At 41.3% G+C, this 17,957-nt stretch overlaps 1 protein-coding gene across 1 annotated transcript in view; it reads right to left on the bottom strand.

Moving 5' to 3' along the window:
* Nucleotides 1-2,688, bottom strand: part of tead3b (TEA domain family member 3 b) — a 25,201-nt gene extending 22,513 nt beyond the window's left edge. Inside the window, exon 1 of the mRNA XM_050039411.1 lies at nucleotides 2,468-2,688. Within this exon, the coding sequence (XP_049895368.1) occupies nucleotides 2,468-2,474 (7 nt within the window). The 5' untranslated portion in view covers nucleotides 2,475-2,688. The remainder of the gene's footprint in view (nucleotides 1-2,467) is intronic.
* Nucleotides 2,689-17,957: the final 15,269 nt, after the last annotated feature.

Genomic DNA, 17,957 nt, shown 5'->3' with positions numbered 1-17,957 from the left:
TACGAAACAAGACATTAGATGACGTAATTTTGGGGTTTGGGCGAGACAGACCGACATTTTTCAACATTTTAACGCATTTTTCGATGAAATGATTAGTCGACTAATCGAAGAAATAATCAACAGATTAGTCGACAATGAAAATAATCGTTAGTGGCAGCCCTAGCATGTAGCTTCATTTAGCAGTGTAGGCTACATAATGTAAACACTTGCAGTAGTGTGCCAAGAGCAGATGACCATATAGAGAAATGTGGCACGCTATGACATCATACTGTAGCTAGAGTAGAAAAAACATTGGAAACTGAGTATTCAGAACAGTCTAAAGCTGAAGTTTAGCTCACAGGGATTACTTCTACATACATTTACCTCATTATTGAAACCTTGACCAGCTGTACTACAAACATGCAACATCGTAACACTATGTATAAGACACAAAATAGAGAAAAGCTTAAGAGGTCCGCTTTAATGGGGCGGCAGTTGCTCATTCTTTAAGGACTTGACCTGGAAACCGAAGGTGGTTCAAGTCCCTGTATGGACCAAGTATGTAGTGTGGACTTGTTACTGGAGAGGTGCCAGTTCGCCCCCTGGGCACTGCTAAGGTGCTCCTGAGCAAGGCACCAAACCACCAACGGCCCAGGGCACCCGCCCAATGCAGCCCCCCGACCCTGACATCCCTCCATTGAAAGCATGCATAGGCCCTGTTTGTGCATGTGCGTGTGTATATCGGGCCTGTGTGTATGTGATAAAAGGGTGAAAAACATTGAATTTCCTCTCAGTAATTACAAAAATATATCTTCTTCTTAATTAACTTTTTAGTCTGCGTCAGAAAATAGTGAAAAATGCCGTGAGCCCAAGATGATTTTTTTAAATGTCTTGTTATGTCGACCAACAGTCCAAAACCCAGAAATATTTAAGTAACAATCAGAGCAAAGCTGAGAATCATCACATTAGAGAAGGTGGAATCAGCAAAGCAAGCAGGCATCTTTGCTTGTTAAATGACTTGCATGATTAAAGAACCAGAAAAACAAACAGCTGTTGACTGATTTTCTTTTTCTTGTCTCCTCCCCTCTCTGCTCCTTATAACCGGATCAGAGGAACAACAGAAGCTCAAACAGTGGCTGAGTTATCTCAGGTATGCGCTTGTCCTTGAATATCCAAAATCTGCCCGACGAAAGAGAAGACGAGATTCCATCTCGGGTGAATCACGCCAAAAGAATCCTATCTGACGTCAACAGCAGAGAAGCCACCCCCAAAAAAAGTGCTTAAAAAACAAACACTAATGCTTCTAAAATACACAGCCCGTCACAGACTTTGGTGGCGATGATTGATGGTTTTTCTGGTTGCTTTGAAGCCAGAATCAGTTTCAAGTTTTTGGGACATGATGGGCAATAATTAAAGGGCATGAAAGTCTTACAAAGCATGGCTCGAGGGAGTTGAATTACGATGGTGAAAATAACATAATTTCACAAAACCAAAAAGAGGTTTGTTGAGGACAACGGCATGTTAATCAGCGAGGAAGGCAGCACAGTTCCTGTCAATCAACACACGCTGCTTTTCAGCAAAAATTCCAGCCTCAAATGCTAAATCTAATTAGGAAGAGCGTGCAACAATAGGAATGGGAAAGTGGGTTCAAAATAATGAAAGACAAATGCGTTCAATTCCCTACACCTGGATGTCAGTGATTCTACCAGTGAACTTGCCAACATATCCATCTGGAGTTTTTCAGGGCATTAAAGGCTCAACACCTGCAATTTAATGAACACGCTGCAGGAAACAGCATTACTATTCTGAAACCATATGGATGTTTAAAATCTTCAACATGCCAATGTGATGTTTTTGTTCCTGAGTCTCGATTCACGCTGTGCTAATTATTGCCAATTTAACCTAGCCATCCAGCATCAAACGAAAACACTTCTCCAGAAACCAGCTTCAACCAGTCACCTACAGGCAAAACTCTCCCAGCGATACCGGTTTGTGGGGAGAAATGACGTTCAGCGATAAAAAACACAAAGAGCAGGTTTTGCGACTGAACGTGTAGCGAGGAAGAGGAGAGGCCATAAAACAGTGGGCATAAAAAACAGGCTGTAAAGAAAAACACTCTGAAGAAAGAGACAGGTGTAAATCAAGAGGAGAGGAGCGGAGATGCTCTCAGGACGGCAATAACCAGCTCCGAGAGCACTGGTGTGACTGGAAGAACCTGCCCTTGGGTCACAGCTCAACAGGTACAGACTTGTTTAGGAGGGCTGAGAGTGGAAAGAAAACATTCACCTCTGTGTCAAAGCTGTGACACGAGGACGAGAGGAAGAGAAGTATTTTTCTCATTTCTTTTTAGGGCACTATGGTGGGTTTTCTTTTAGCCACAAATTTTTGTGGAATGGGTGGTTTTCTCATTTTTGTGCTTTCATTATGGGACTGATTTCCATGTAATTGTTGTTCTTTTGTTGCCCTGGCTGTTACCCAGCGTACTCACCATACATCTTGCCCTCATCTGACAGGATGATTTTCCTCCTGCCGCAGGGAGGGTAGATGGCGAGGGCCTCCTGGAAGCTCTGCTCGATGTCCGGGCTCCACACGCCCTCGGCGTCTCCGTCAATGGTCTTGTCCTCGTTGTCCCCGTCCAGCCCATCTTCTGGGCTACCGTTGGCGCTCCACTCGTTGGACGCAATGGTGGCGGCTCCCCCTGGGCCCGACCCCGAGCCCCAAAATCAAAGGATCTGTGGGAGACCTGTGAAATGAAGACATAAATTGCTTAATTTGTGTGGTGCAACTTCAGCAATGTTTATAGTCTTCAAGGGGCTCTGCGAGAAATTCAGAGCGTATGTGTCGTCTGGAAACAGTTCCCACAATGGAAGTGGCTGAGCCGGCGGCTAGCAGCAAACAGTGCTAACTCCATAAATAGCAACAGTGCTAAAAGAGCTAACCGTGTAAACAGGGGAGAACAGGAGGGTGGTGGGTGCTATACTTCCGCAACAACGCTGACCTGATATTAGCTGTAACCTCCGAATGAGCACTGTGCCAAGCGCCATTGATGAGCTAGCCAGTAGGACACACATGCAGGGACTCACGTGCACTAACATGCATGCATTGCCGGACCGGCTTCTCACAACAAACCACAGAGAAGCTCGAATTACAACACACATACAGAGGCAGAATGACTTCATTCTCTGCTCAGGACGCCATCACTCCACTATATCTTTACATCGTAGAAGTGGTTTGCTGCTATATTAACGCTCTGAATGTCGCACACAGAATGTTTAATCATAAATATACAACATGTGAAACTGAAACAGTGTTTACAGCTTGAAACACAGGCGGTTCAGTCTTCTTTACCAAGAAAAGTGTAATGATTTCTTATTATCGACAAATCCCATGACACCAAATCAACAATTACTGACAAATGACGTCTGTGCAGCCAAAGCCTGAAATAGCTTATGTGCTACAGAGCCCCATTGTTGTCTAATAACATTTAAAAACTCATCAGCGAGCAACATCGTTGCAGTCTATGTCATGTTTGGTAACTATGAGCCTGGGCACTGTGAGTAAATCCAACACACACTCTCCTGGTGATGTAAATACTTACATCACCATCAAAATTGTATTAATCCGCAGCTGTAAATAGTCCCCAACAAATGTGCTATATACTCCTGTTTGAGAAACGTTTGCTAAAAACGACAGCGCCCAGCTGCTCTAGGAAGTCACTTAGTCTTATTTAAGAATGAAACTTTATATTTGTGACCTATTTTTAAGGATTTATGTCTTGAGAAGGAATGAATGAGCCACAGAGTAAGATTCAGTATTAAGAGACACACTGACGTACTGTTGGTTTTGTTCTATTCATGGAATTTGCTGCCAATAACAAAAATCACCAACCTTGACTGTAAAACAATCCCCACCATGTTACAAGTGTGCTGTAATCAGCCATCATTTCACATTTACCACAAGAACACTTCTCTGCTTAAACCCCAATATTAACAGCTTTGTAATACTAGAGAATCAGATGATATGAGGTTATTTTTAGACCAAAGAAATGATCCAAAATATTATATCAATTTGATCTAGTTTTCCTTAACAAAGTAAAACATGTGGGTCATATGATGCCGCCTGACAAACAAATCCATTACATGAAGAAAACATCCTTTATCACAACATTCAAAACGCTTTCATTAACTATGTCATACTGTATAATTACAAGCCACCATTTGTTTTACCAACATGTTGTTTTTGTAATGTTCTTGTATGGAGGAACTCAGCCGAGGCTTTTTGATGTTTTTGCTGAATGTTTCATGAATCTCGGAAATAATTTTCTTTTCACTGCCACTTTTTCTTCATCTTAAAGGAATACTTCACCCCCCAAATGAAAATTTGTATATAAGATACTCACCCCCTGTTACCTTGACTTCTTGAGAAAAACTTTGTTTTTTTTGCATGTCTCACCATTAAACAGAGAATCCAAAAAAAGGTGAACATCCTTTGTGAACTGAGGTCATGGGGGTCCATGTTTAACAACAGCAAACATCTGTTAACAAACTCCCACACAACTCGTGCAGTATAATCCAAGTCACATTTATCCAGTCGTATGCTCAGAGCTTCCAAAACACATTAAATGTTACTATTTAAAACATAGCACAAACAGCCTGTGCTGTGCTGGAGTGTTCTACGTCGTAAGGTTTTAGCAGAAAATGCACATGTTTGGGAAGTTCTGAGCACATGACTGGATAAATGTGATTTGAATTTTACTGCATGAGTTGTGCGAGGGTTTGTAAACAGATGTTTTGATATAGTTTTGCTCCATTTTGTGGATTCTTCAGTCACCGTAAAGGCATGCCAGAAATACACAATTTGAACACAAATTCAACATAATACAAGGTGAGCACTGAACAGCTTCTTTATTTTTTACTTGTTTTGAATTTATGATGCAACGCTGCTGAAATTCACAAGCAAATTTCAACAGGATGCCTACTGGATCAATACTATACAGAAGAACATGGATTTGATTAAATTAAATTATGTGTACAACCTGATTAACAGCTTTCATACTGTGCGAGCTTAATCCCTGCTAAATTTGTCAAATGTTTGTCTTTAGAAATATACATAAAGTGAATTATGTGTGTGGCTGCAGACGAGGCCCAGAGCTGTTTGAGTTCATGTTAAGCATAATGGGACTTGAGTAAGGAAATGTCATTCATCTATAGGTCACCACTTTGGCTTTCTTTGACATTTTCTTTATTGCAGTCGTTAAATTTGTATGAATAAACAATGCTGACCGTAATTATTACTATAATTTCCTCGATTTTATTCCTCTGAAATGGCCAAATGAATTCAAGATATTCCATAAAACGAAGTTTAAAGACCTCACTAATCAGCGCTGGCCTCAAAGAATTCTTGTGGTCTGGGAACTGTGTCCCAGTGTGGTTGGCTTATGGCTGACTGCAGGCAAAGATCTTAAGTATTTTTCAAGCTGCCTTTTCAGCATCGTATTGTTTCTGAGATGGAAGTCTATGAGGTAACCACGATCCTCCCATGATGCTTGTGTTTCTGCTTTAGCATTTCTGCAGATGCTGACAAAAAAGAAAGTATAACAGATAAATACAGGGAGATATATTATATTGACATTTAGAGTTTATGTGATAGAACGTTAAAAGAGTATGTTACATTATCTGTTTTCAGCTGGTTTTCCCCATTATGAGCCAGATCGTACCTCTTTTATGAGCTTCTGCACAGCAAGGGAGTCAAATATTAACTGTATTATTTCTGCAACATAAAAATCAACCCAGAAATTAAGTTTCAGTCTTGAAATGTGATTTGTACTTCTAACTTTATTTGGAAAAATAATATCAAACGTATGAAAATGTCACTGGTAATCAGTGACGCTCTTTTTCTCAAGGCCACATACATCTGTTTGATTATTCAGTGGATATTTACACCAACACGATGCAGCCAAGAAGTTGTTTCATCTAGATATATTCATGATGATGATAGCCGTGAAGTATAGCCTCCCCCTTCTCCTTTTATCTCTCAGTATTTAGAAAGATTCACACTTAATAACCGCTAACCACAAACTGGTGAAAAAGCAGAAGCGGAGGATTAGTGACGCTTCCTTTCTCTTCCAAACATCACATAACAGGAATTAAAAAAGATCAAAGGCAAGTAGATCAGTTATACAGTAGTCACGCATAGCCAGACCTACTGAAACTCAGGCTGTTCATGCGCTGGAGAAAGGTCTGGCTGAACCTACCATAATTCTGGGTTAAGGGGAAAAAAATGCTCTGGGTTGTTTGTATTTATATGAACCAATCACAATCATTTTGGGCGGTGCTAACCCCAGGATGCAGCAATGGTGCTCTTGCAAAATACTGCTGGGTGGGATCTTGTTTGGTAGAACACTTGCAGTGTGGATGCGAGCCCTGGTGTTTAAATGTCTAAATCCCTTCTAGAGCAGCAACGATGATTCAATTAGTTGTCAAATATGAAATTTATCGCCAACAAATTTGATAATTGATGAATCAGTTTAAGTAGTTTTTTTAAGAAAAAAGTTTTTCTGGGTTTCTTTACTCCTCTTTGACAGCAAGATGAGTATCTTTGGGTTGTGGACAAAACAAGTGGAGGACCTCATCTTGGATTTTAGGAGGCACTGACAGACGTTTTTCACTATTTTCTGACATTTTATAGACCAAACAACTAATCGATTAGCTGAGAAAATAATCGACTGATTAATCAACAATGAGAATAATTGTTGCAGCCCTGATCCCTGCAACAGAAAACGCCACATAAAACATTTAAGAAGTTTTATTGAGTAGCTTTCCTAACTCAGAGGTTGTTGCTTTTGTTGTGGAGTGTGTGTACATGTGGCGATAGGTCTGACTACTCAAAACTAGTGTCATGTAGTGAGGCTGATTTAAAAAGAACAAAAAATGGTGATAAGCAGATAATGGAGGGGATAAGCCACTGGCAGCTCTGCACCCAGAATCTTCATCCTGTGAGCCAGACTAGTTCTACAGTGATTCAACCGCACGCCACATACAACACGAAATTCACGTACGTCACAGCACTCAAACGAGAGTTTGACAAATATCCACTAGTGAAGCAGCTAATTTTAGCTGAGAGGGCACTGGTTATGGTGAACCCTTTGCAACAGGGTCACGGTGTTAAAACTCAACACTGAAACTGAGCACTCATCAGCAGCTCAAGTGATCCATGACAGTCCTCACAGATCACACGGCTGGATCGCTCCCAATGACTGTTAACAACATATGACCAGAGGAAGGGTTAGCTTAATCATAATCTGTACTTGTACTGATACTTTACTGACAAAAAAAAAACAGTGTACCAAAGACAATAATAAAACAAAAACACAGAAATACATCCATTCTTTATTTATTGCTTATCCTATTCAGGGCAGTGGGGGGGCTGGGGCCAGTTCCTACTGAAATATTCTAAGGTAGGGCGCACCCTGGACAGGTCGTCAGACTATCACAAGGTTGACACGTAAAGGCAGTCAATAATGAGAATCAGAGCTGAAACAATGAATCAGTTTGTCAAAAAAAAAAAAGCCCAAAAAAATTCAGCTTCCAGCCTCTAAAACTTGAGAATATTCTGCTTTTCTGTGTCTAAAATTAGTGAAGTGAACATCTCTGTGTTTTGTTAGTTGGACAAAAAAGAACTTTATATCAGGGCTGCAACCAACAACTATTACTTTCTTTCTCAATTAATCTGCCTATTATTTTCTTGATTAATGGATTTAAAAAATACCCCTTATAATTTCCAACACCACATTATGACGTATTCAGATGTCTTGTTTTAAGGTTTAATCAACAGTCCAAAACACAAAGATATTCACTTTACAATCATGGAGGGCTGCACAACATGCAAAAAAAAAAATTATTGGGACTGGACGTTTTTGCATTTCATTTTCACTGAAACAATAAAAATAAAAATTATGACGATGAGGATTTTTGCTGGGGTTTGCACCAAACAAGCGTGTTACCTGACATCTGGAATATGATTTGTAGGCCGGGGCATCTCTGTAGCACCACAATGCTTCATTTATAATCGTATGTTGTGACATTTATCTTCATCAAAAAGTTCCAGTTTCTGCAATTTGGGTATTGCACTTGGTCAAATTGCAATTTTTGATAATATTTCAATTAATTGTGCAGCCCTACTACTGTGTATAATAAAGAAAATAACTAAAGACAAGTATTCAAATATCAAAATAGTTGCAATAGTTTAAACTAATCATTTCACCTCAAATTTAAATATGTCACTTCTGACTCTAGAACACTGTGATAGGCATTTTTCCTTATCTCACTGTCTGTCAGCAGCCTGTGTAGTGAATTAAAAGCTGAAACATTTACATCTGTTATCATCAACACTAGTGTGACTCTTAAACACTGATTTCTATCTCAGCCTCATGTGCAGCAGATGCAGTTTGTGTGGCCTGGTGTTAAAGTGTCTCTGAGGCAGCCTGAAGTATTTCATTAATGACTGCACAGGTGCTTCGGGGCAGCAGCTTCAGCAGAGCCGGGGCAATAATCAAAGACTGGTGGCACAGTGAGGGAGGGGGGGTGAGGGGCGAGGGGCAGCCACTCTATTGTTTACCTCCAATTATAGCAGAGAAAACACTGCAAACCTCCTCCACACTGCGAGCTAGCTGTGAAGAGCACCAAACGCCGGTCTGTGTAACGCACAGATCAGGCGACCTCGATGGAGCTCCGAGTGCTCGCAGGAGAGTGTTCGAGTGAGGTGCGGGGAAAAGAGAGGCTCTTCACTGAGAGAGGGGCCTGAATTCCAGACATGTCCTTATTAAGAAAGGGCTGCGAGTGCTCACTGTTTCTCCTCCTGCCTCCCTTGTGTCAACCCAACGCCCTCCCTCCCTCCTCTGCCACCCCCTCAACCCCCCCCTCCACCCAGCGCTCAGAACGTCTCTACCCAAATAAGGACAGGAGACCAGGGGATGCGTGTGTATGGGAGGAGTGGGTGGTGGGTGGGTTGGTTGGTTGGTTGGAGAGCAGAGGGGGGAAAGGGGGTGTGTATGCGGGGTGGGGGTGTTGTCCAATTTAGGCGTCCACTTTGGGGTCTGGAAAACAGTGGGATTGTTCCAGCTGGAATGCAACATCAGCAGTGAACACGCTCAGAGCTCAGACTAGAGGCAGGGCATTGTCAGTGGAGCCGTTTTTCAACACATCCACTGGTGGAGTCACAGGATTTCAAATCTGGACAATAGTCGTGACTTTGTGATGAAAGTGAGCGGTAAATAAAGTTACAAGGACAGTTTTATGGACTCTAATGTAACAGCTAGTTTGGCTCAAGAGGGAGAGCTTTGGGATTCGGTTCTCCAACACGATTTACTGCCAGCACGTCATTTTGAAAAGAAAAGCTGTTGTGATTAACAGATTGATTACATTAGAGCAGATGTCATAAACACACTGTGTTGTCCCTTTGAGTCAAGTTTGGGTGAGAAGCTCCACAACACAGTAATGACTCACACTTAGAAAGAAAACCAAAGTAGAACAGACATTCCCATTCAAGTCAGCGGAGCAGGGTGGTCAGAGCGGCGGCCATTTTTATGTGTACCACTGCCAGTTCAACCGTTGTAGCGGCCTAACTTCCATATAAACAAACCAACTTGTGGCAAATGGCAAGTTTTTCAGAAATGACCAAATGAGCAGTGGAGTAGTAATGTTATGTTTTCAAATGAGCAATCCGCTGACACAGGGAGAACATGCAAACTGTTTGGAGTTTGCATGTTCTCCCTGTGTCAGCGTGGGTTTTCTCCGGGTTCCTCCCACAGTCCAAAGACATGAAGGGTAATCGGTGACTCTAAATCGTCCGTAGGTGTGAGTGTTAGCGTGAATGGTTGTCTGTCTCTATGTGTCAGCCCTGTGATAGTCTGGAGACCTGTCCAGGGTGTACCCTGCCTCTCACCCAATGTCAGCTGGAATTGGCTCCAGCCCCCTGTGACCCTGTAGGATAAGAGGTTACGGAATATGAATGAATGAGTACTTTTAAAATACCTGTTTCCTTTGTTGCCATTAATAGCATGTTTGTTGAAATATGATGTAACGTTACTGTAGCTGCCTCTGAAGACTGAGTGAGAGCAGCTGCTCAGCAGACAGCTGCGAGGCAGAGACCATGGGGATACGCAGCGTGCAGATCAGCATATTTTCACATCTAACTCAGTATATTCAGGGTTTGCTTCAACCAAACCTGAGTTGGTGATTGTTGGAACAGTGGAATAACTAACTGACCAACTAACAAGACTAACTATGACGGTCCTGGTGACTTCTATTTTGTTTCTGTCCAAGTTTAAATGTAGCGCTTCCAGTGAGTTAACAAGGTAGTCAAGCTAACGTTGTCTTAGTTTGGAGTTCTGAAAACCAGTGAGTGTGACACTTTACAGCCCCAGTGATGTATGTGGTCACCATAACAACTGACAACAATCACCATTTTCTTATTTTGTATTGGTCAAATGACCACAGTACAGCAAACAGTTCAAAGTCCTTTCTATTCATTCTATTTATGTGGAATTACACAACAAATTAAACTGCACATACATGGAGCCGCGCACAGGAACACCAGTAGCTTGAAATACAAACAGGCGATTAATTGATTGACAGGAAATAAATCTGCAACAAGGCATGAGCTGAGGGGGGATTAAATCGGAACCGTTGAAACAAGTTGTAGGAAGCCTCTGCATAAATCGGAACCGTTGAAACAAGTTGTAGGAAGCCTCTGCAAGTAATTGGTTGCTGGCAGACACTCGGTGCTGCAATAAAATGGTTAATCAGCAGTGCCGTGCACTGTAGAGCCGATGCGCTGCTGGTTCTGCCGGCCTGAATAGAATATAATGTCTATAGCCTTACTGTTGTGTACAGCCTTTATAGACTGAGCTGAGTAGTGATGCGCGGGTCGACCCGTAACCCGCGGGACCCGCAAATGGACCTGCGGGTCGGGCAGCAGTGATCGTCTGTTAAATCGGTCTGTAAATGATATTTTGACATTATTGGCTATTACTGTCATGGCATCCGAAGGTACTGATGCGTTGAGCAGGTGACAGTCCGCGGTCGTTTTCAAAACACACTTGTGTCACGCACTCCAAAAGAAACTTGTTGAGTTGAAACTTTAAACAATAATTTATTGTACAAAACAGGGGAAACAAACGTTGACAAAAGCGGTTCCATAATTCATATTAAATTCAAAAGATAACGAAAAAACCAAGTTAGAGGGAATAGTGATAAAGTGGTAAAACTTGGCATTGATCCACAGCCTCAGACAGATGCGTTCAAGCGTGCTGTGTGCACAAGCTCTGTTGGTAGGCGATACTATATTTTCACATTTTTAACAATGCAATTTAAAAGTTTTGATTTTTATTGATAACCTACATTTACCAACAACAAAAAGACTACATTTAGCACCAAAAAAAAAAAAGAGTAAATAAAAAAACGAATATCGAATACCAAATTTTCATAACGAATACCTACCCATAGAAACGAATATTCGAATATCCGAATATTTGGGTACAGCCCTATTATCCTGATAATGGAAATTCACCACAATCAACGCGATAACAATGCATATCATTCAATTCTTATCTGAAAGTGTTTTGATAATCTGTTCATGGTTTCAGTCTTTTTCAGCCTCTCTTTTGTGAGGATTTGCTGCTTGTCTCATTTTAATGTGATGACTTTAGGTTTTAGGCTGACGGTCAAACAAAAACAGAAACTGATGACACATATCAGCCCAGCAGCAAACTGTGATGGGAACTTTATTTTCTAATATTTTACAAACCCAAATAAGTAATGGATTAATCGAGGAAATAATCTCCAGATTGATGGATAATGAAAACAATTGTTAGCTGTGGGCCTCGTCCAAAGCCCAAACCTGTGTGTGAGACTCCTTCAGGCTGGTACCAGATGGGAGAGTTTGTTGAAGGATCTGAATGACACGCTGCTTTCACATTTAACACAAAATCAGGAGGCAGGAGGGACACACCTCCCCTCCTGCTTTCTGGGAGTCAGGCCATGAGACCAACATGCTACGGAATTCCAATGTGCAGCAGGAATAACGCTGCAAAGCTATGTGCCTCGCACGTTCATTCAAACAGCACCATTCATACACCACAATCCCTCTTCCCCAGTTTCCCAGCCCTGAACGCAGCGATCACATTGCAGTCTGTTTTCAGCAATCGGCTTATCTCTTAGCTCCCACTCCATCTACGAACCAACGAAGTTTATTGGCACCGCACTGCCTTTCCTTCTTTCCTTTTTTTTTCCTCTTCTTCTAGACAGGATTGTGTGCAGTGAAATGTCCCAGTGAATTCCAGTAATTCTACTGAGTCACTCTGAGGCTGCCGGGTCACACGGAGGAAAGCTGCCGGTATAACCTAAATCAGGGAAGGGATTCCATCGCAGGCATTTGTTTAAGTGTGCCACAGAGTGTAGGAAATCCCTTACAAACACCTACAGGCAGGAAAACAAACAGAGCCTGTGTGACAAGTGGACGGCATGACATTCAGGAGTCGACACAATAACACTTATTCACTCAGAGGGAGCTGAATCTTTTCTCAGATTGCCAGTTTTTATTCCTCAATTTTATCTTCCACTGAACATGAGATCATCTTGGTACTCTCAGATGCACCAACCAGATGGGTTTCTACTTACGCAGTGGAATTCAGAAGACTACAGTGGGGCAAGACCTTGAGTCAAAATTACTCTGTCATGTCTCAAAATTTTTATGGCCTGGTGGCAACATCTTTCCTCCAGTTCGCTGGTGAGAAAGGAACATTCGCCGAACCTCCCGACATTTAAGACCAAACAGGATGGATCATAGAAATATATTCAGAGACTAAACATCCCACCGTGAGAGCCGTGCGAGCCCATCAAGCTAGGACAGTATTATGAGTATGAAGCATTACAGTCAGGCAGCGTTTGTGTACAGTACGTGACTTGTAAGTTCAAAGTTTGCCGCTTCTGCTGTTAATTTCACACTCGCATTATTTATTCCATTCTGAGGATAAGTGTTTCCCAACCTCAACTGTGGTTTCTCAAACAGAAACTAGCTCCACCTCATGAGCAAAACAACAGTCAGAGCAACTTTTATTATAATGATGTCAAGACGGCCGGAGCTAGATGCATAAAAACATGACCTGTTGATGTTACTGGTTAAAAATGCTGTAAATACAAAAAGACAATGCAGCAAACAAAAGTCAGGGCAGAAAAATGTCTGGTGCTTTTTGCATTGTGGAACGGAGCCGGAGCATTAAATGACAACCGAAGAGGCCGGCGTGTTTATGCACCTGGTCCATTGGATGTAGTGTCGCATTTGGAGGTCAGCGTTAAACACAAAACTGAAACAAACATTAAGAATCATTAGAGACCTAATGTTGCTCATGTCGGCATTGAAGGTAAATTCTCTACGGTGCTTTTCAAAACAAAGCAGTACATATGAGTACATTCAACGGTTCATCAATCTGGGTCAGTGTATCAATACAATCATCACTGATCCAATATCAGTAATGCAAAACCTCGATCCATATCTTCTCTAAGATATGCCTTTATTTTGAAATTCCCATGGCTTGTCTGTGTCACAGTCTGTCTCATTATCTGTCAGATAACGGCAAGCAGCCAAGAAAAGATGATGAGGATATTCACTCCCCTTTCTGCGATACATCAGCAGTATAGAAATATTTAGAATTTTTAAGAAATATCAACAGACAAAGACAAGCAATTTGCAAACAATGCTGTAATTTGATAAAATACTCACATCTCACTCCACTAACTTCTCACTATGGCAACGTTAGCTTCTCTGTTTCAACAATGTTCGGCTTAAAAAACTCAACCAAGGCTAAAAGTTCACTTTACTTGTCTGTCAGGAGACATAGTAACTTAAACATAGGTAAGTAAGAAGGGTTTAAGGGTGTTAAAGGGTTTTTTTGGGGAGTTTTTCCTTATCCACTGTGAGGGTCCAAAGAACAGAGGTATGTCATATGCTGTAAAGCCCTCTGAGGCAAATTGTTATTTATTGGGCTTTATAAATAAAATTGAATTGAATTAAGAAAAAGTATAAATGACACATGTAATTTGTTAAGCTATGAGTAGAAGTAAAGTCTAGGCTAATTTATGTAATGTAAAAGTGCCTAAGCTAATAATGGTGACCAGCAAAAAACAACTGTTTTGCCAATAAACCTAGAAAGTTTGTATTGAACCAAATGTTATACTTTTGTTAAATGTTGTTCTTGTTAAGCCTTGTTTTAAGTGTGTTAGTGACGTCAATTTCAAGTAAACTTAACTGCACTTAACCAGTTGCAGTTCTAATTTATTTTTGCAGTCAAAACCAAAACAGAAAAGTGTAGCAGCTTCTTCTGTGAGAATTATATATATATATATATATATATATATATATATATATGTATATATATGTAAGGGATAATGTATAATGAGCCAGTGAATACTGGGAAAATAACTCCCGACAGGGGAATAGAACCCCGACGCGCAGCATTACATTATCCCGCTTATTACACGGCTAATTATCAGTTAAATAAATAATTTGAGACAGAATATTGATTAATTATACGATTTTTATTGATTTATAAATTAAATCGGGAGGAGAGAAAAAAAAAACTGCCAGCAACGGCTGAATCTGCGCTACAATAGCTACAGGAAATCAAGAGAAAATGAAAAGCAGCGTCCCTAGCAACGCTGGGCTACATAGCAATGGTCATTACACAGTAATATCAGACCTCTGAATGCTGTGACTGACCAATCAGAATACAGCATTTAATAGAGCCGTGTATATATATATATATATATATACCTATATATACACACATATATGTATGTATACATATATGTGTGTATATATATATATATATATATATGATCGTCTCATATCAATCGCAGGGCTCTGACCTGAATCAAATCAAAATCATATTGTGGCAGACTTTGTGATATCTGCAAATATCTTATTGTTGTCCAAACAACTAATATTATATTGTATCGTGGTGACACTAATGATTTACAAAAATATTTAGCATGTGTTTTTTTAGGAGATTAAATAATGTAGACTTGTAGATGTAATGGAGCCCTGGTGATAGATTTAAGTCTTCTACTCTTTCTTCTACTCTTTCTTTAATGCATCATAATCAGAAGAATCTAACATTGTGCACCAAGTACGTGCGTATTTGCGTTTTCATTTTGGTGCCAGTGTCAAGACAATTCAATAATAGTACAATAAAAGAAAATACAAACTGCATATAGATGAAACTTGGTAACTTACACCTGAATTCGAAGATTTTTTCCCCCTCTCCTTTTGGCTCAAATTTGGTCTCTGCCAACCGCCTGATAGTGACATCTGTCTCTTTAGCTCCTAAATGCTTCACTGTGTTCACCAGCTACTTGCAAACTGTGACTGTCAGCTGTTTGGTTTAGTAAGTAGCACACAGCGGCTTTATTGGGAATTTCAACTCAAATAACCCTGATGAGAGGAATCAGTCTGAACTACAACAGTAAAGTTGTGATCGTAAAACCAAAACAATGAGCTGAAAGATGCTAAAATGCAGAGGTCATAATCATCCCAGGAGTCCTTCTTTATGTTACACAGTTATTAAAATACAAAATGATGATTACAGCAGCTTACGGATGAGATTTAGAAGTATTACAAAAACTAAACATCTCTTGCTGGTTTTGATTCACACAACTCTTTTACATTATTTCTTCTTATCACAGTAATTTTTTTGGTCATATCACACACAATTATTGAGAAAATCAGAATCCCACTCCTGTCCGTAAGTCTGTACACCCCCGTTACCATGACTCAATTCTACTGACTCATGTCCCAAAGCAGATTGTTAACAGATTCCCTTCAAATCTGTCTCTTCCACTGTCAAGCCATCGAGCCTGTTGTGTTGGTCTCTCCATCACATGTCTACTGGCATAACGTATGTACAGTACCTCCATCTGTTTGTTAACCAATACACTACAGGATTTGTTCCTGTCTTTAAAAATGCAGCCTTTGTTAAGCTGCTGCTCGAGTCGGGACACTTGTTGGCAAAGAACAGACCCCTGCTGGCAGCCGAAAGCCCCCCTGCTTAGCTGAGAGTTAAACACACCTCCACTGAACTTAACATTTATACACAGTAACAAATCCACGGCCACAAACTCCTCCACACGTCTTGTTAATGTTGAGGGGTGCTCACAGATGTCACAGTGAGACCCCCTCCAACACACACCAACAGCCACACAAACACACACTTGACAGAGGAAACAACAGGACTTGGTGGCAGAAGGAGCAGCTGCTCTCTAAGGTCAGATTACAGATAAAGAAAACATTTTAGGTTTGTGGCCAGGAAAGCTGCTCTCTGACAAGAACTGGAGGCGCTGCTTTATTCCTCCTGACACAGAGAAACGCACACATGTGCACGTTTCACCAAATTGCTGCTCCTAAGAAATTAAAGGTGATAAGCTTGCTGAAGTGTCGGCCTGTCTCTTCAAAGTTTGCAGCCGACGCCGCTGCCTCCGTCTACTTATGAAAGCATGAGCCCCATCTCCCAAAAAAAAATCAGAGTCACCACCCTCCCCTCTCCTTCCAGTGTCTGTGTTTGGCCCTAATAAATTCTCTCCAGCTCCTCCAATAACTTCCTCCTACTTCCTATCTGGCACGGCGCTCAGGAAACAATCAGAGCTGAGTGAGAGGAGGGCTGGACAGCCAACAGCTCACACGGCAAGAAGGCACAAAGAGAGGCAGAGGGAAAAGTTGAGACAAATGCACACACACACACATGAACACACACCACATGCTCCCCTTGTCAAGTCAAACATTTGCAGTTTGATACCAGCTGCATGCCCAAGAAAAACAATAATGTTCGGAGTAGCGTCCTGCACGCAAGAATGAAAATGTGTGAAAGCGATCTGAGCTGGAAGAATCTGACGGACATTTTTCAAACACTTACACCACGAAACTCACCGCGACTGATTCTTATTTGTTGTTTTCTTGTAAACCAATCTCACCGCGTGGAAACAGGCTCTCTCGCTCTGAGGTAAGAGGAGGTTACTGCTTTCCTAAATGAGTCACTGAGCGACTCAGGCGGTTAAATGAGTATCACACGTCGAGCTGGAGCCTGAACATAAGGCCCGATTCATTCATTCATTGTTCTATTTTAACACTGCAGGCTATGTGGTCCACCTTGAATTGTCACACTTTCAGAGAATCAAGTCTGAATCCAGTTGAAGAGGGAAAGACTGACAAAACGGAGCCAGTGCGCCAGAATGCTTTCTTTTCCTTTTTTTTTTTTTTACAGCCTGAATCAGCATTTTAATCGGAAATTTTCCAGAGAACGCAGCAGAGAAGCCATTCTAGCCTGAATTGGTCATTTTGTGGTGAGGGGAGCGGTTAGAAGCCATAATCTGTGAAACCTTTAAGACATGCATAACTTTGCAGCAGAATGCACCAGTCAATAACTCAGCTTACCATATAAATCGTGGAACAAGGCATTAAAAGCAGTCGTAGCTTTGATCAGGGCCATATAGGGGGATTTTCACAAGGAAAAACGATGATTAGACATTAGAAAAGACTGAAGCAGACAGGAAACTTGTTGCATACGCTCCAACAGGCCCTATCACCTTTAAAATCACTCGGAAACCTGTGTTGTTTTATATTAGGAGCAACCAAACTGAATAACTGCTGCAGGAGGAGATCATCCCCCAACCCAAAACACTCTGAGCAGAGGGATTAAAGGGGTTTCACATGAGTGCCCTTGGGTCACTGGAGCTCCAGCGCGACACACAGGCCCTCACACACACACACACACACACACACATGCACACACACATGTCTCTGAAACACCAGACGGGCTCAGTGAACCTCATGTTATCTATAATGGAGGCTGGAGGAGCCACAGACGCTGGCACAGACTTTTCTTTTCTGCGCTCTTCCTCTTCAGAGTACATTTGTGTGGAACATCACTC

The sequence above is a fragment of the Epinephelus moara genome, chromosome 24 (assembly GCF_006386435.1).
Source record: "Epinephelus moara isolate mb chromosome 24, YSFRI_EMoa_1.0, whole genome shotgun sequence".
In the NCBI taxonomy this organism is placed as follows: Eukaryota; Metazoa; Chordata; class Actinopteri; order Perciformes; family Serranidae; genus Epinephelus; species Epinephelus moara.
Note: the sequence above shows the minus strand (reverse complement) of the source record. Positions and strands in the feature narration are given on the sequence as shown.